Consider the following 20,162-nt stretch of genomic DNA (forward strand, 5'->3'; position numbering starts at 1 on the left):
GAGCTGCCTGAGGCCACCAGAGTAGGCAGGCACTGGGGTGATTTGAGTGTATATATATATATATATATATATATATATATATATATATATATATATATATCATTATAGTCTAAGATACAGGTTTTTAATAAATATGACACTGGGATACTAATTTTGAAGATAGTAATGTGCTTTTACCTTTTAACATTTACGCATGTATGAGATTCTCCATATTTTGTTAGATATGCCCACTTCCTTCATTGTTTATGTTCTGTGCATATGTGTGTGTTAGAATTGTAACAGGAATGCAAAAAAAAAAAAAGATGTCAATATTAAACTTTTAGCATGTAAAATAGGATTTTCCCCTAATCTGTAGCAGGCAACAATCTTGAAAAATGAGTATTGTCAAAAGAGGGAAAAAAATATAAAAACTTTTTAAAAGTTTCCTTTGACATATAGAAAGCCAGGTTGGTGTAATAGGAAGTTCATGTGGTATCTTCCACAGACAAGAGAGAACATATTCTTTCCATCATTCAGGTTGGGGCTTACTGTATCCAGGAAAAGGAATATTATGTAAAAGAAGTCCATTGCAAAGAGGAAAAGTAACTTGAAAAATTTCTCCCTCTGCCTTAGATGACTGTGGTAAGAGAAAAAGGACAGAATGATCACAGGTAAGGAAACATATGTTTTATGGTCTTTCTTTTCCTGGACCAAGATTTCAGGCTAGAAGTCTTATTAGAGAGCTTAAGAGCAAATCTGAAATCAGAGGAATTTTTGTTCTAGTCTTTATTTGGGACTCTAGGCAGCAACCTCCTTTCAGTGTTCCCTCCATATCAAAATGGGTCAGCAAACACATGTGAGTCAAGTTAAAGAATGACATAAGCAGAGGAAGGAACCAAGTTTAGTGCCCTAGTCTCCTTAAGCTCCTGTGTGGTATAGAAGGAATTTAGATGTTTCCTGCATGCCCTATGGAAATACAGGTAAAGTAGTTGATGGTGTTGTCTGGAAAGTCATCATACAGGCTGAGTGCTGCAGAGTGGGAGATCCTAAGCAAGGTTGTAGTCATTACAGAAAAATCAAAAACTATCATTGTCTTTCCAATATGAATACAGTGTCTGAATGCATCAGCCCTTCCACTAGTTGAGAGAATATATAAAATAACTCCATTTCTTATCCTTGTTAGCTTAAACCAGCCTCATAGGTCATCTCCACTACAATATAGTAACAAGGGGCTTACACATATAACTCATTTTCCCAACTTGGTTTGACTGAGGCAAACACAGTTATGTTTTATTGCCCTGAGCCTCTGTATTATCTCCATTCTAAATGCTCAGATTTACTTAAACTTTGGCAATCCAGCTAAGCCATAGTGGCCTAAACACAATTTTCAAATACAGCTATTCAGCAGTAGCCCTGGGTGATATATGGAGATATATATAGATATAGATATATAGAAAGATATTATTAGTCTATATATATTACTAGTCAATATCTGATTTAAGTGAAGTAAGCCCAAATAGACCATCAAGAAAATACTCTTCAATCTCTGCTTACTTGACCAGGCATGACTCTGGACACAATCTCCCTATTGGTGCCATCTAGCAGTGACTGGAGCATTGTCAAACTGGGTTGTGATCAGTCTGATAGGTTCTTTGTTCTTTCTTTTCCATTGACCCATCCTCCAATTTAACTTGACAGGCCAGACTTTGCTCTAGGGGTAAAAGTTACATAAGACTACGCCTACATGGATTTGAATAAGATGAATTTAACAATTCAATAGAGCTGTGTGTGTATTTATTTTTTACAGCATTTCTATGTCTCCATCTCTACACCCTTAGAACTGAAGATGACTATAGACCTCTATTTATAATTAAAGACAGTGGCAGTGATAAGAAACAAAGGAGGGAAATTTTATTTTTGTGTTTAAATATTTTAGCTATTGGGACAATAAATATAAAAACAAAATTTAAGCTGCACATAACATAATAACCACTTAACACTATAACCAGAGCAAATAGATTTTATTTAAATTCATTTTGTCAAAATACAGATATTTTTGTACAACGTATGTTGCTCTTTTTTAAAACTTAAAAGGTAGTAGTACATATTACAAGCATCTCTCTGGGTTTTATTTGTTGGTTTCATATACTACAACACAAAGCCTTTTAAAAAGAACATTGCATAAATCCTAAAATCACATGTTTACTTGAAAAGTTACTTTCATATAGAAGTTTTTTTCAATATTTTCTCTTAAATATTTTTATAATGGGATAAATGGAAGTAGGGATTTAAAGGTAAAATACTACCCAGCCAGCTATTTTTTTTTAAGTTTTTTGTAGCGCATATATCCTTAACATTTTCTTCTGGATGAATATAATATTAACAGAAACATGTATTGCTGCATAAAATATAATTACAGAACTAACCATGAATATTGAACAGTTTGGTCTTCCCATGTGTTAATATTGTAGAACATCTTCTCAATTTTCCTGTTCTTTGAAAATTGTTTTGTTTTTGAAAAATTCTTTAACTTAATGATAGTTGTTTATAGAGTTCAAAGAAATGTCTGAGAATACTATTTTCTATACAAGCGAGGCCTTGACACTCTAAAGCTGAGGTCACATTTTATCAATATGATAAATATTTACTATTTTATTATATAGATTGTATATGAAATTACAATATTTTACTGGTAACAAATTTAGTAAGACAATACGTTAAAAATACTAAATTTGTATGTGTGCTTTGTAAGATGGTACTGTAAAAGAGTAAGTCTGTGAAAATTTTAATATACTGTGATCAGCATAAAATATTATGTAAATCAGTTATTTTTTTAGCCCTAACCCAGTAATAGCCTTCCTATTGTTAAAATGAGGTATTATTTAGCTATTTGGTATATTTTTGAATAAGAGAATGATGTCTTACTGAAAAATCAGACTTCATATTTTAAGCTTTAGATGTTTTCTTTTATATTGTATTTCAGAAAATAGAGTACCTTTTGTGTTTTGAAATAGAAAATGTTCTTCTCCTATTCTTAACTTAAAAATTACCAATGCTTTTACAACCTTTCATACCTTGGTCACTATTGATTTCCCTTAAAAATTTTAGTAATGAGGCTAAACCTAGACTATTGGATTTCCACTTATATTATCAGCTGCAACAACACATACATTTAACACCTATATGTAATTCATGTTTGAAAACTTGCTTTAACTTCACAAATGAGAGAAATTATAACTACATATTAAAATGACACAATAATGTTCATGTTTGATTACTAATTGAAGGAAATAACACATTTCTTCTCTTCTTCCAAATCCATTTTGTGAAATGACCAGTTTCACTCCTATTGATAAAGATAGCTTTATGGCAGCTTCACCACCACAACACATGCACCAGCTCTTCCAATGTTGACAGGAACTTCCTAACAGAGAAAAAAAAGAAAAAAGTAAGGAAAGAAATTCTGTCTTAATGAACTTTGTCTTCAGCATAATATATATATATATAAACCATGTTGGAGTTGAACAAGTCCTTAGCTATTCTGGTCCAACCTTCACCTGGTATAAAGATGGAAATTGCAGCCCAGATAACTGTCCAGTGTGGTGGAAAGAATATATTATTTAAATGATGTAGAGCTGAGTCTGAGAAGCAGGTGATTTTGGTCGATAATTTTCTCATTTGAAAAATTACAGCTAATAAAAATTACAGCTAAAATTATTAGCTTGAAATCCTTCGAGGTTTTTGTTAGGGTTAAGTGAGATAATGAATAAAAATAATTTGGCAGATAGTGGTTATAATTCCATTATTTGTTAGTTCTCTTTCACTCTTTCCAAGGTCACACAATGAAACAGTGAAAATCCAGGAATAGAATCTAAGTCCTTTAAGCTACTGGTCTGCAATTTTCAGAAAAGTAAATTCCACAAGCTTAGGAAACATTTTGATTATTGTATTTGACTTAACAACTCCTGTTTGCTATTTTTTTTTCTTCCATTCCTAGTTGGTTCTAAACACTGATAAAATAAGGAGCTACCTACATGGCAGAATTTGAGTGTTTCTAAGGGTCTTAACAAATCAAATTGTTGGAGGAGATAGAAAGCCATTGTCAGCTGTCATTATATTAATACATATTTATTGAGAACAGTAACCAGCTTACTGTGTAGAACATAGAACAGCATGAAGTCAGTATAAGGGAAGGTGAAGTTAAATACAAAATAAAAATGTTTGCCTGTTTGTGGAAATGATGAGGAGTTAATCATACTTTATTATTTTTTTATTAAGCCGCCATTTAATTAACAGAACACCATTAGATATTTTTTTAATAAATCCAGTGTTATCACTAGAAAAAAATGTCAAAAGCATCAAGTTTGCCTTTAGCATCCCCAAGATGTCCTTCTTGTACTCTCCTTAGAATTTCTTCTGTTAGATACCCAGCATTCTTGAGAGGGTTTAATCCAGTCTCTCATTGTTCACTAAATTCCTTGAATGACTGATTAAGAATTAAGACTGTTGTAGTTTATACAATCTCTATAAAAGGGGACTGAAAAAAATTTTCCCTGTCAACAACCAATAAGAAGGCACAGATATTTGTTGATAAGGACATTGCACTTTGGTTCTCAAGTCATAATACATACTTAGAAAGTTGGCCAGATAAGTCTTCCAAATTATTGAATTGGATTCACTTGAGTAAAGCTTTTGAATTATCAAATTGGATTCACTTTTCTATGAAAGGAATGAGTCCATAAAGCCAAGAGAATGTTCTGTTCTCTTTCATATAAGTATTGATGGATCCTGCCAATGATAAATTAGATCAACTAACTGTACTCAATAGCATAGGTAAAGCAAATACTGCAAATTTCACTAAAAGATTCTGGGTAGGCCCTAATTCCAAACATATATTAAAGACTTTTATTAAAACCTGAAATGTACTAATTTCAATACTTTAAATGACAGTACCTCTTTCCATTCATCTTTCTGTGCATCATATGACTCAACAGTGTTCAAATAAGTATGTCCATCATATCCTCCAACCACATAGAGTTTGTCTCCAAGGGGACATACAGCAACAGCATCTCGAGGAACACTCAGAGGTGCTACAGTTGACCATGAATCATTTTTTGGATCATACCTTAAGAGTTTAGGAAGAAAATTAAAAGATGAAGTCCAATAATGTTAAAAATAAGACATTAATAAAATGTATACTTACCCAATATAAGGAATTAAAAACGTCTTATAAATAGCAAGTTTAGTCTATTAAATGTTCAAAATAAGTACATGACAAAATTCTTTTCAACCATAAGACATCACTCAAAGCATATCAAAAATGTATTTCCTTTCCAAAGTACTATGTATCCTTTGATTAGTACTTAGATTCTCTATGAGGAAATTTCACATATTAGCATCTTATCATTACGAGAAAAATGTCCCCTCTCTCTTTTAGTATGCTGGTTGGAAAACTTTTGTTTTTCTCTTATTCTTTGTTTATCAAAAGTTTTTTGTGAGATGCCTTATCTTGTTCATGTGAGAGCCCACATTTCAAGTAAATCTGAATATAATTGCCTTCTTGTTTTGTAGAATGTAGTACCCTGGTTTTAGTATTATTTGTAGTTAGAATGACCATAGTTTTATCCTATCATTTTCCCCATGAGTGTTCCAATTTATCTTCACAGGAGGAATTTTTCCCATTTTAATCTGAAGTTAACTCTTTATGCCTAAACCTTTTCTGTAAGCTAAATGAAAGAGAATTCAGTAAGTAATAAAACCTTCTCCAGGAATTCTTTCCTAAAATTTGAAGCCTTAAAAAAAAATACTAAAATCTGAAAGGGGTGGGCAATGAAAGAAAACTTACATAATTATACGTGAAAATGTTCTCTGCTTTTATATTGCCCTATTTGTAAAACCCAGTGAAAAAAGTTTATTTTACAGAATAATTTTTTATTTATTACCTTCTACTAATTTTCTTATATTTCTATTACCTCTTTTATTTCTGTTTTCATCTCTTAAGATATATTCGAAATTATCTGATCTCAGCTTCCATTTGAACTTGGTCTCACATCTAGTAATATTTTTAATAATATCTGAAATCAACAAGAATTAAAATAACCTCAGTGTTCCATACATATTGTTGATTGTCATGGAGTGTATCATCTTCAATTCTGCTGTTATAATAAAACCCAGAACCAGAAAATCCATAACTGTATGATTTAGCTAAGCTAAATGTTCAACACATTTGCTATTACTAATTGATGCTCTCCTCAACTAACAGACTACATACATAAATGAATGGTGAACCAGGGCTCACAGAAGGATTTCCTTACAAATTTGCATCTAAACTTGACTTTCCTGTATGTGCATAATAATTAATGCTCAAAGATCTGTCTAATATTAATATTATCTTGCTATTGTTTGATTAACAAGAGAGATTTGGGTAACATTGAATCTTTTGAAGAAAATAATTGGCAATAAGGTTATTATCTGTAAAGACAAACAGGAGAAGTTATTAAAGAAAAAGCACTTATTTGTGGAACATAAGGAATAATATGGAGGGCATTAGGAGAAGGAAGGCAAGGATGAAGGGGGGGAATCAGAAGGGGAGACGAACCATGAGAGACTTTGGACTCTGAGAAACAAACTGAGGGTTTTAGAGGGGTGGGGGACTGGGTTAGCCCGGTGATGGGTATTAAGGAGGACACGTACTGAATGGAACACTGGGTGTTATATGAAAACAATGAATCATGGAACACTACATCAAAAACTAATGATGTACTGTATGGTGACTAATGTAACAAAATAAAATAAAATTTTAAAAAAAGTTAGCCACTATATCACTTTAAAATTAAAATAACATCATATCTCTCCCTTTTTGTTTTTGTTTTTCTGTCTCTCCTTACTTTGAATAACAGTATGTATATTCTAGTAGAAACAAGATGGAGCTGAAGTAAAGAGAATTAGCTACGGACTTATTCCTACACTTAGAGAAATTAGGAATAATTTGCTTGACTACTTTACCTCAGTTTTCTCATCAACATTATAGAAATAGTAATCCCTGAATCAACCAACTTGTTTATGTGATGATTTTAGAAACATTTAAATTATCACCTTAAATAATTGAATGAGATTCTTAAAGTACTGAGTAGGCCAACATTGTTTTAGTTGTAGAAAACAGTCAGAAAAATTGTCTCAGACATAAAAATGAGGATTATCTGATTCCATAGAATGTGAACTTTTGATTGACTTTCTACTAATAGAACTATTTTACAATTCTGTAGGTGTTAAGTTGTAGAAAACTGTTTTCTTGTACAAATGAATTTTGCCTAATGGAGATAGAATTAATTTCCACCATGTAGAAATGACCACCAAAGATTAAATTTTACTCTCCATAGGTTATTAACTACTTTTGCACCTATTAATAATTTTTTTCAGTATTCCTAATTGTCTATATGTCTTTTCTTCAAAGACCCTTTTGAACCAGTTTTAACATCTTATGGGTTACCTCATTAATTAATGAGTCATAAAATCCTTGGCCCATGTTAATTTTATATTTGTATGAAGTCATAATTATAATATTTTGAAAATTATATTTTAACATTAACCATTTTCCCAAGGTCTTTTCAAAGAAAATGCCAATAAGGGGATAATAATAGTAATAACAATAATGATCATTACAAAAATAATACAAACAAAAACAACCATCAACTAACTTCTGCTGAGTACTTAACAGGTACAAGACAATGTACTAAGTTCATTATCATTTATTATATTGTACTCTATGGGATTGACACTGTAATTATTCCTTTTTTTTCACATGAGGAAACTGGTGTTTGTGGATGTAAAATAACTGGATCAAGGTCACCTAACTTGTAAATAGTGAAATTGGGATTTGAACTCAGATTTGTGTGTCTTCAAACAAAATACTTTTAACTAGTATGCTATATATTTTTTAGTACATGTGAAGTGCTTTTTTCCCTTAAATTTTTTAAAGATTTATTTATTTATTTGAGAGAGAGCACAAGTGGTGTGAGGGGCAGGGGGAGAAGCAGGTTCTCTGCTGAGCAGGGAGCCTGATGAGGGACTCTACCCCAGGACTCCAGGAGCATCACCTGAGCTGAAGGCAGATCTTCAATTGACTGAGGCACCCAGGTGCCTCTCCATTAAATTTTTTAACTGTATCTGAATTTTTTAAAAAATCAGTATATTTGGAAATGTAATTATGTCAGTAAATAAGGTTAAACATTTAATTATTAGGATGTTTGTATATATTTAATTTTGTAGTTTGCACTATGAATTTTATCAAAAAATATGAACTGAGTTTATGTTTTTCTAGTTGTGTGTGTAAATGTCTATTTAAAATAGTATTGACACTTTAAGAAATTGTTAGGTTATTTTTATAGTGAACAGTCTGTTGTCCTAAAATAGAGCCCAACTCCTTTCTCTTTCAGGTATTAATGTACAATTCCACAATGTCAGGTGTTCATAAAGTAAAGCCAGGGAAATGTTGGCATAGTAAGAGGTTATAAGATGGTTATTTAATTAAAATATTTTGTGTATTCTAGATATTTTTTCTTATGAAATGTGTCCTTTTCCTTACCAAACTTAGTTTTGTAGACCTATACATTTAGGTAAAAGGAACCAAGCAAATGCAACACAAGTTATACCATTAAGATCTAACAAAAAGCCTTCAAAGCTGTAGTGAAACAAAACATGGATTCTAACATCCATAACAAAAATCTCTTACTAACTTGGATTTATTACAAGAAAATTGCTGTCATAAGGGCTTAAGGCATTATATCTGTCTATATATTTACATGATTTAAGTTTTAATTAAGATGAAATTTTTGTGAATTCAGGTTGTTTTCATAGTAACAAAACTTCATGACCTTTTATTTACTAGATATAATCATATAACTGAGATATCACACAGTCAGAAGTGACAGCTCTGATCTCAGGCTAGTAAAATCCATGGGAAGTAGTACTACACATGTCTTGTGAAAGATATAGGGATATTACAGATATATATAGAACTGGAGCAAGAGATTACTGCTTGAAGATTATAATAGAAGAACTATGGCCTAAGAAGCATCATGGCTGAGACTCTTAAACAAAATAAGACATTTATTTTTTAATATTTATTTATCTATTTGAGAGAGAGAGAGAGAAAGTAGGGGCAGAGGGAGATAGAGAGAATCTCAAGCAGACTTCCTGCTGAGTGTGGATCCCGATGCAGGGCTCGATTTCACAATCCTAAGATCATGACTTGAGCAGAAATCAAGAGTTAGATGCTTAACTCACTCAGCCACCCAGGTGCCCCAACAAAGAATCAAAAGCACACACTCATAAAATGGCCCAGGAAACACACACCTAAGAAAGGTCTGAAAAGGCCTCAAGTCTTCATGCTGGCTTGATCCCAGTCACAGAACATAACCTGCTTATTAGTGAGGTTTCCCTATGAATGGAGCCTATCTTCAGAGACTGGGAAAGGTATCTGTTATTTCAAATGCCCAGTTTTCCACAAAAGATCACAAAGAATACAAATGAACAGGAAAGTGGGTTTCATTCAAAAACAAAACAAAACAAAACAACAACAAAGAAATCTCCAGAAACCATCCCTACAGAAACACAGGCTTCTGACTTACTTACAAGATAAAGCCATTAAGATGACTGTTTTATATATGCTCAAAGAGCTAAAAGAAAAACAGACTAAAGGGAACTAAAAGATTAGGAACAAAAAGAAAACTAAAAGAAATCAGTAAATGATAAATGAACAAAACAAGGACGATAACAAAGGGAAATAAATTATGAAGAACCAAACAGAAAATCTGGAGCTGAAAAAATAAAATCACTGAATTGAAAAATCACTAGAAGGGTTCAGTAGGTGACTCAGATGGGCAGAAGAAAAAATAAGTTAACTTGAGACAAGTCATTTAAAATGATCAAGTCTAGGGAGCAAAAAGAATAAAGAAAAGTGAACAGAGTCTAAGGGACTTATGAGACATCATCAAGTGGATCAACATAGGCATTTTGGAAGTCCTAGAAGAAGAGGAAGAGGAAGAAATAATATTTGAAGAAATAAGAGTTAAAACTTCCAAAATTCTAAGTAAATATGAATCTACAAATCCAAAAATCTAAGTGAACCTCAAGTAGGACAAATCTAAACAGACCCACACTGGGGTGATATAATAAAACTGTTGAACATCAAAAACGAAGAGATAATCGTGAAAGAGAAAAACATTTTTGACACACAAGTGATCCTCAATAAGAGTATGAACAAATTTCTCATTAGAGAACCGAAAGAAGTAGGAAGATACATTTAAAGTGCTTAAAGAAAAATCCTGTCAACTGAGAATTCTCTAACTGGCAAAATTGCCCTTCAAAAAAGAGGGAAATATTAAGACATTCCCAGATAAACAAGTAAAGGAGTTTATTACAAGCAAATCTGCCCTATAAGAAATTCTAAAGTTAGGGGTGCCTGGGTGGCTCAGTCGTTAAGTGTTTGCCTTCGGCTCAGGTCGTGATCCTAGGGTCCTGGGATTGAGCCTCATATCGGACTCCCTGCTCTGCAGGAAGCCTGCTTCTCCCTCTTCTGCTCCCCCTTCTTGTGTTCCCTATCTGGCTGTGTCTCTCTCTGTCAAATAAATAAATAAAATCTTTAAAAAAAAAGAAATTCTAAAGTTAGTCCTTCAAGTTGTAATTAAAAAAAAAATACTAAACAGTAACTCAAAGTCATATGAATATATAAAGTTCTCTGGCAAAAGTAAAAACATGGACAAATATGAAAACTATTATTTTAATTTCAGTTTATATCTCTATTGTTTGTTTTTGTATAGGCCTTAAAAGACAAAAGCATGAAAATAATTAAAAACTATGTTAGTAGAGGGGTGCCTGGGTGGCTCAGTCAGTTTCTTGATTTTAGCTCAGGTCATGATCTCAGTGTTGTTGGACTGAGCTCTGCTTTGGGCTACATGCTCAGTGGAGAGTCTGCTTGAGATACTCTCCCTCCTCCGCTCCTTATGACCCCCCCCAAATACATAAATAAATCTTAAACAAAGCTATGTTAATACATACACAATATATAAAGACAATTTGTTATATCAAAAACATAAAGTAGGGAAGAGGGCAGACCTGTAAAGATTAGAATATTCTTATGCAATTGAAGTTAAGTTGGTATCAATTTAAAATAGACTGGTAAATTTTTAGGTTGTTACATGTAATCCCCATGATGACCACAAAAGAAATAATTTTAGAATATACAAAAAAAGGAATTAAGAGCATTATCAAAACTTGTCACTATGAAAAATCAACGAAACACAATGAAGGCAAGAAGATAGGATATGAGGGACAAAAAAGCTATAAAATATATGAAAACAAATAACGAAATGGCTATGTTAAATCTTTCTCAATAATCACTTTAAATGTCAATGGATTAAATTCCCCTATTAAATGTCATACCTTGGTAGAAGAATTAAAAAAAAAAAAAAACAGAATCCAGCTATATGCTGTCTACAAGAGACTCATTTTAGATCTAAGGAAGCACATAGGTCAAAAGTGGAAGAACAGAAAAAAAATCGAGGTAAATTGTAACCAAAAGACAGTAAAGGTGAATATACTAATATTATACAAAATAGACTTTAAGACAAATGCTGTTATAATAAGAGAAAAAAAGCACATTGTATAATGATAAAAAGGTCAATTTACAAAGAACATATAACAATTATAGACATAAAAGGACCAAACACCAAAGTTTCTAAATACATGAAGGAAACATTGACAGAATTAGAGGGAGAAAGAGCTCTACAGTAATAGGAGAATTTAATTCTTCATTTTTCATAATAGATTTAATGACCAGACAGAAGATAAATAAATACATAGAAGACTTGAACATTATAGACCATTTGAACCTAATTTATATATATATACATATATATACACAAAGATATATATATGTATATGTATTTGACAAAATCATATATATTTTCAACAACAAACAGCAAGTATATATATAAACACATATATATAAACACATACATATTCTAATATGTTTTACCTAATAAAAACAGAAAAAACATTTTTTCTCAAGTAAACATGGAAAATTACCCAAGATAGAGCATATGTTAGCACATAAAACAAATTTTAATAAATTTAAAAATGTTGAAAACATGCAAGGTCTTTTCACAATGAAATAAAACTATAAATCAACAGCAAAAGGAAATCTTGAATAACCACAAATATATGAAAATGAAAGAACATGCACTTAAAAAAGCCAATGAGTCAAAGAATATATTATAAGGAAATTAGAAAATGAAAATGAAAGCATGACATACCATATCTTATGGGATGTGGAGAAAGCAGGGCTATGTGGAAAATCTATGGCTATAAATGCTTCCATTAAAAAGAAAGAACAATTTCAAATCAACAACCTAACTTTACACCTTAAGAAAATATAAAAAGAAGAAAAACTAACCCCAAAGCTAACATAAGGAAGGGAATAACAGATTAGACAATAAACAAATAATGAAGAAAATTTAAAAATAGAGAAAATCAATGAAATTGATAGTTGGTTCTGCAAAATGATCAACCAAATTGATAAAACTTTAGCTAGATTGAATACCAGAAAAAGAGAAAACTCAATTGAAATCAACAATGAAAGAGGGGAAATTAGGATGTTTCAGTGCAAGATGGTAAGCTAGAAAGATCCTGAATTCACTTCCTCCAAAGAACACACTTAATTACACCAAATAAAGAACAATTCCTCCTGAATAAAAACTGAGGGCCAATGAACAGCTTCTGTACAACAAAAGAGAGAATGGCAAAGGAGAAATGCAAGAGAGAATGAGACACAGTAACAAAGGGAATCCCTAACCTCCACACTGCAAACTGCAGTATGGAAGGATAGTAAAGAGGGATTGGGAACAGATTTCTCCATCCTTGGACACAGAAAAGAAGTCACAATTTAAAAGACGAACTAGAATGTAAAAGAGACAGCACCAGAACACCACCAAATGGCAGAGGAGCTAGAGCAATGCTTATCAGGTCAGAAGGACTAGAGAAGAACAGGTTTATGTCCCCCCTCTACCTTAAAAGTTCAGAAAGGATCAGGGTCCAGTGGTGATAACTGGTTTGCTGCCTCAGCAAGTCCCAATCACTTTGGGGCACAGAAAAAAAACACCACAGTTTACAAAGTTTGGGGAGCTGTGGGAATGCTCTCTGGGTCACTTTTCCTCCAAGGTAGGAGGTGTGGAGAAGTGAATCGGAGGGGATGTATTGGAGGATAAACGTAGGTGGAGGAATGGAGAGAGTTTCCTTAAGCCAGCTACCAGAAAGTGATAGAGCTCTGGAGGGCAAAATCAGAACTTTTAGAAATCTACTCCAGTGGGAGACATCCCTGCCTTAAAATTGCTCAGTTGGCAAGGCAGGGCAGAATCCTAGGTGAGACACTGTGTCTTAGGATCCCAGGGTCATGGAAATAATGGGGGTGCCTGAGCCAGCAGAGTTCCCAAGTATTGGAGCAGGGAAACCGGTGAGGGTCAGCAAGCCTGGGAGGGGGCTATCAGCCCGGTTTGTCATAAACGTTGAACAGCAGCACATTCAGGTGACCACTCTCCCCTTGGGCCCTGAAAAGGCAGAAATGTGGCCAACCTCAAACTTCCTCCAGGAGAGGTGGCATGGGTGCATGCACAATCAAGTGACCATTCTCTGGGCAGGCCCCTGCAAAGAGCAGAAACACGGGTGATCCTCTGCTTTCCCCCAGTAGGGGCAGCATGGGTGCTCACCAGAGGAGTCTGTAGAGTTTTTTTTTTTAATGTTTTATTTATTTATTCATGAGAGTCAGAGAGAGAAAGGCACAGGCAGAGAGAGAAGCAGACTCCCCGCCCAGCAGGGAGCCCAATGTGGGACTCAATCCCAGGACCCTGGGATCATGACCTGAGCTGAAGGCAGACGCCCAACCTTCTGAGCCACCCAGGCGCCCCTGTAGAGTTTTGCACTCACAGAAGTGAAGATTGATTTTCCCTGAGGTTTTACTGAAGAGAAGGGGTTAAGATCTTTCAGCTCCAGGGCTAGAGATCAGGGCACAGCCATTTTTATCTTCATCCTCTGAAGTAGCACAGAAAACCTTCAGAGAAAATAAGCCACATAGAAGAACCCAAAACAGCTTACACTGAGACCAGCCCCCTGGCAAGAGGCAGTGCAAATGCGCCCAGGTAAATACACCTGAAATTAAGTGCAGCAGGACCCTTTTCCAGAAGACGAGCTGTAACATCAGGAGAATAACAAGTTTGCCAAACACACAGAACTGCAAAACTCCAGGGCTAGGGACAAATAGTATATAGAAGTCTAGGTTTTTTCTCATGATTCTTTTATTGTTCAGTTTAAAATTTTCTTTTTTTCCTATTTTTTAATTTAAATTCAATTAGCCAAATTATAATACATCATTAGTTTCAGATGTAATGTTCAATAATTTATCAGTTTCATATAACACCAGCGCTCATCACATCACATGACCTCCTTAATGCACATCACTTTCTCAACAAGTTTCTTATTATATCAACTCTTTGTTCTTGTCTTTTTATTTAACTTTCATTCTTACATTTACATTTTATAGATATACTCTTCATTTTTGGCTTCATTACAATGTATTAATTTTATTTTTTGTATATATACACTCATTATATATACATTTATATGTTATATATATATTATATATATACATATATCTTTCTTTACAATTTTGGGATTTAGTGTCTTCTAACAAACAGACCAAAATACACCCAGGACCAAGTGGGTCACCTTGTTTTGTCCACCTTGGAGATTATAATCTTTCTTTCACCCCTTTTTTTTTTCAATTTCATTTCATTTTGGTTTCTGACCTCTTCAGATTTGTCTAGTGTGTATTTCAATTGGGTCATGGTTGATATTTCTGATTTTGTTGCTTTTATCCATTTTACTTTGCACCAAATGACTAGAAGGAGAAATTCACAACAAAGGAAAAAAACCAGCAGTAATACTTTCTGCCACATATCTAAGTAGTATGTATATAAGTAAAATGTTAGAGCTGGAATTCATGATAATGATTATAAAGTTACTGGTTGTGCTTAAAAAAGCATAAAGGACACTAGAGAATCTCCTAGTGTAGAAATGAGATCTAATCAGGCCAAACTTAAAAATGCTCTAACTTAGATGCAATCTCAATTGGATGCTTTAACAGCTACAGTAAATGAGACAGAAGAGAGAGTCAGTGACATGGAAGACGAGATGATGGAAAGGAAGGAAACTGAGGAAAAGAGAGAAAAACAATGAATGGACAATGAGGGGAGGCTTTGAGAAATCAGCAACACCATAAAGCGGAACAATATTAGAATAACTGGAGTCCCAGAAGAAGAAGAAAGAGAGAGAGGGGCTGAAGGTATATCTGAGCAAATCATAGCTGAGAACTTCCTTAATCTGGGGAAGGAAACAGGCATTCAAGTCCCAGAGGTAGAGAGAATGCCTCCCAAAATCAATAAAAATAGATAAACATCCTGATATATAACAGTAAAGCTTGAAAATTTCAGATCCTGAAAGCAGCTCAATGCAAGAGCTCCGTAACCTATAATGGTAGAAATATTAGACTGGCAACAGACCTATCCACAGAGAGCTTGACAGGCCAGAAAGGGCTTGCATGATATATTCAGGGTACTAAATGAGAAAAACATGCAGTCATTAATACTTTATCCAGCAAGGCTGTCATTCAGAATAGAAGGAGAGATAAAGACCTTCTAGGACAAACAGAAGCTAAAAAAAATTGTGATCACTAAACCAGCCCTGCAAGAAATATTAAAGGGGATCCTGTAAGTGAAGAGAGAGACCAAAAGTAACATAGACCAGAAAGGAACAAAGATAATCTACAGAAACAGGGACTTTACAGGTAATAAAATGGCACTATTTTCATATCTTCCAATAGTTACTCTGAATGTAAATGGGCTAAATGCTCCAATCAAAAGACACAGAGTATCAGATTGGGAAGGAAAAAAAAAAAAGACCCATCCATATACTGTCTAGAAGAGACTCATTTTAACCCTAAAGACACCTCCAGATTGAAAGTGAGGGAGTGGGGAATCATTTAGCATGCCATTGCACATCAAAAGAAATTTGGGGTAGCAACCCTCATATCATATCAGACAAATTAGATTTTAAACCAAAGACTATAGTAAGGGATGAAGAGGGACACTATATCATATTTAAAGGTTCTACCCAACAAGAAGATGTAACAATTACAAATATTTATGTTCCTAACTTGGGAGCAGGCAAGTATATCAACCAATTAATAACCAAATTAAAGCAATATTGATAATAGTACAATAATATTGGGGCATTTCAACACCCCACTGACAGCAATGGAGAGATCATCTAAGCAGAAGATCAACAAGGAAACAAGGGCTTTGAATGACACACTGGACCAGATGGACTTAACAGATAAATACAGAGCATTCTATCCTAAAGCAACAGAATACAAATTCTTCCTGAGTGCACATGGAATACTCTCCAGAATAGATCACATACTGGGTCACAAATCAGGTTTCAACTAATACCAAAAGATCGGGATTATTCCCTCCATATTTTCAGACCACAATGCTTTGAAATTTGAACTCAACACAAGAGGAAATTTGGAAGGAACTAAAACACTTGGAGATTAAAGAGTACCCTACTAAAGAATGAATGGCTCAACTAGGAAATTTAAAAAAGAATTTAAAAAAATCATGGAAACTAATCAAAATGAAAACACAACTGTTCAAAATCTTTGGGATGCAGGAAAGGCGGTCCTAAGAGGGAAGTATATAGTAATACAAACCTTTCTCAAGAAACTGGAAGTTTCAAATACACAAGCTAATCTTACACCTAAAGGGTCTGGAGAAAGAAAAACATATAAAACCTAATCCAAGCAGGAGACGAGAAATAATAAAGAACAGAGTAGAGATCAATGAAATAAAAACCAAAAGAACAATAGAACAGATCAATGAAACTCGGTTCTTTAAAGAATTATTAAGATTGATAAAACCCTAGCCAGACTGATCAAAAAGAAAATAGAAAGTACCCAAATTAATAAAATAAAATCATGAATGAAAGAGGAGAGACCACAACCAACACCAAGGAAATATAATTTTAAAAATATATTATGAGCCACTGTATGCCAACAAATTAGGCGATCTGGAAGAAATTGACTCATTCCTGGAAACATATAAACTACCAGAACTGGAACCGGAAGAAATAGAAAATCTGAAGAGACCCATTACCAGCAAAGAAATTGACATAGTAATTAAAAATCTCCCAACAAACAAGAGTCCAGGGCTGGATAGCTTCCCAGGGGAATTCAACCATACATTTAAAGAAGAACTAATACCTATTCTTCTGAAGCTGTTTCATAAAATAGTAAGGCAAGGAAAACATCCAAACTTGTTCTATGAGGGCAGCATAAAGAGTTCCAAACAAGCTGAACCCAAGGAGGTCCATATCACAACACAAAATAATTAAAATGTGAGTGGTTAAAGGTAAAGAGAAAACATTAAAAGCTGCAAGACAAAAGCAAAAATTTAGCTACAAAGGAAAACTTAAAAACAAAAAGTAAGCTACAAAGGAAAACTTATAAAGCTATCAACAAATTTTTTAGCAGAAACTTTGCAAATAAAAAAGGAGTGGCATGATGTATGCAAAGTGCTGAAAAGAAAAAAAAAACTATGGCTACAAATACTCTGTTTGGTAAGTTTATCTTTCAGATTTGAAAAAGTAATAAAGAATTTTCCAAGACAATCAAAAGGTAAGAGTTCATCACTACTAAACCAGTCTTACAAGAAATGAAGGGACTTTTATAAATGGAAAACAAACGCCCATGATTACACTTAAGGACATTATGAATAAAAGAAGTAAAATATGACAACATATACATAAAACATGGATGAGGTAGTAAAAAAGAAGCAAAGAAAAAAGTTGTTTTTCCCCATAAGGATGTGTTTGAACTTAAATGGCCATCAAATTAATAGAGATTTCTATACACATAGGGTGTTATATAAGAACTTCATGGCAACCACAAGCCCAAAATCTATAATGGATTCCAAAACAATAGAAAGAAAGCCAAACAAAACATTACAGGATGTTGTCATTCACAGAGAAAGAGACCAAGGCAAGAAGAAAGAAACAGAAGAAATACAGAAACAACCAGAGAAAAGAACAACACAATTCCCATAAGTACATACCTATCAATATTTATTTTAAATATAAATGTCCTAAATGCTTCTATCAAAATCCATAGGGTGGCAGAATAAATTTTTATAAGTAAATACTTATCAATATTTAAATATAAATGTCCTAAATGCTTCTATCAAAAGACATAAGATGGCAGACTAATTTTTTCCAAAGACCCATTTATTTTCTGCTTACAAGAGACTCACTTCATACTTAAAAACAGATACAGATTTAAAGTGAAGGGATGGAATAATATTATTTTCAACAATTTTTTGTACATTCAAATAAAATGTATATATTTATTTCTTTTATTTTTTTCTTTTTTTTGAAATTTTTCATTATTTTCAGTTAGCCAACATATAGTACATGGACTAATATTCACCATACCTATGGAAGTGAGAAAAAAAAAAAACCTGGGTAGCAACCTTATCAAAATAAAAGTAAATTATAAAACAAAGACTGTAACAAGAGAAAAAGAATGCTATTAATTATAAGGGGACCAATCAAAAAGAAAAGTATAAATATCCATGCACCCAACACTGGAGCATCTAAATACATAAGGCGAATATTACTGGAGATAGAGAAATTTATGGTAATACAATAATAGGGGAATTTATCACCCCATTTGTATTAATGCAGAGAATATCCAGGCATGAAATCAATAAGGAGACAGTGTCTTTCAATGACACATTAGACAAGATGGACATAACAGATATATACAGAACATTCCATCCAAAAACAACAGAGTACACATTCTTTTCAAGTGTACATGGGATATTCTCCAGAGTAGATCACATGCTAGGCCACAAAACAAGCATCAATAAATTTAGGAAGACTGAATTCATACCATGGATCTTTTTTGACCACAAAAATATGAAACTAAAAATGATACACAAGAAAAATAAAACTGTAAAAACCAGGAAAACATAGAGGCTAAAAAACAAGATTCTAAATAATCAGTGCATCAATGAAGAAATTAAAGAAGAAATAAAACAAAACTAAATGGAGGCACGTATGGTAGCTCTATTTTCAACTTTTTGAGGAACCTCCATACCGTTTTCCAGAGTGGCTGCACCAGCTTGCATTCCCCCAACAGTGTAGGAGGGTTCCCCTTTCTCCACATCCCTGCCAACATCTGTCGTTTCCTGGCTTGTTAATTTTACCCATTCTGACTGGTGTGAGGTGATATCTCATTGAGGTTTTGATTTGGATATCCCTGATGCCGAGCAATGTTGAACACTTTTCCATGTGTCTGTTGGCCATTTGGATGTCTTCTTTGGAGAAATGTCTGTTCATGTCTTCTGCCCATTTCTTTATTGGATCATTTGTTACTTGGGTGTTGAGTTTAAGAAGTTCTTTATAGATTTTGGATATGATCCTGCAATTGCATTACTGGGTATTTACCACAAAGATACAAATGTAGTGATCTGAAGGGGTACATGCACCCCGATGTTTATAGCAGCAATGTCCACAATAGCCAAACTGTGGAAAGAGCCAAGATGTCCATTGACAGATGAATGGATAAAGAAGATATGGTATATATATATATATATATATATACACAATGGAATATCATGAGGCCATCAAAAAGAATGAGATCTTGCCATTTGCAATGACGTGGATGGAACTGGAGGGTGTTATGCTGAGTGAAATAAGTCAATCCGAGAAAGATATGTATCATATGACCTCACTGATATGAGGAATTCTTAATCTCACGAAACAAACTGAGGGTTGCTGGAGTGGTGGGGGGTGGGAGGGATGGGGTGGCTGGGTGATAGACACTGGGGAGGGTATATGCTATCGTGAGTGCTGTCAATTGTGCAAGACTGTTGAATCACAGATCTGTACCTGAGAAACAAATAATATAATATATGTTAAAAAAAATAAAAGAAGAAGAGGATAGCAGGAGGGGAAGAATGAAAGGGGGGAAATCAGAGTGGGAGACGAACCATGAGAGATGATGGACTCTGAAAAAC

The 20,162-nt window shown here is 33.7% G+C and overlaps 1 protein-coding gene across 2 annotated transcripts in view; it reads right to left on the bottom strand.

Annotated features, from left to right (window-relative positions):
* Window positions 1-1,992: 1,992 nt before the first annotated feature.
* The window catches only part of KLHL4 (kelch like family member 4), a 150,714-nt gene continuing 132,544 nt past the window's right edge, over window positions 1,993-20,162 (bottom strand). For both annotated transcript variants that reach the window (XM_027608380.2, XM_027608379.2), the window contains 2 exons: window positions 4,933-5,104; window positions 1,993-3,403 (listed from right to left, as the gene is read on the bottom strand). In XM_027608380.2, the coding sequence (XP_027464181.1) occupies window positions 3,344-3,403; window positions 4,933-5,104 (232 nt within the window). In that variant the 3' untranslated portion in view covers window positions 1,993-3,343. The remainder of the gene's footprint in view (window positions 3,404-4,932; window positions 5,105-20,162) is intronic.

Source organism: Zalophus californianus, chromosome X (genome assembly GCF_009762305.2).
Source record: "Zalophus californianus isolate mZalCal1 chromosome X, mZalCal1.pri.v2, whole genome shotgun sequence".
NCBI classification, from domain to species: Eukaryota; Metazoa; Chordata; class Mammalia; order Carnivora; family Otariidae; genus Zalophus; species Zalophus californianus.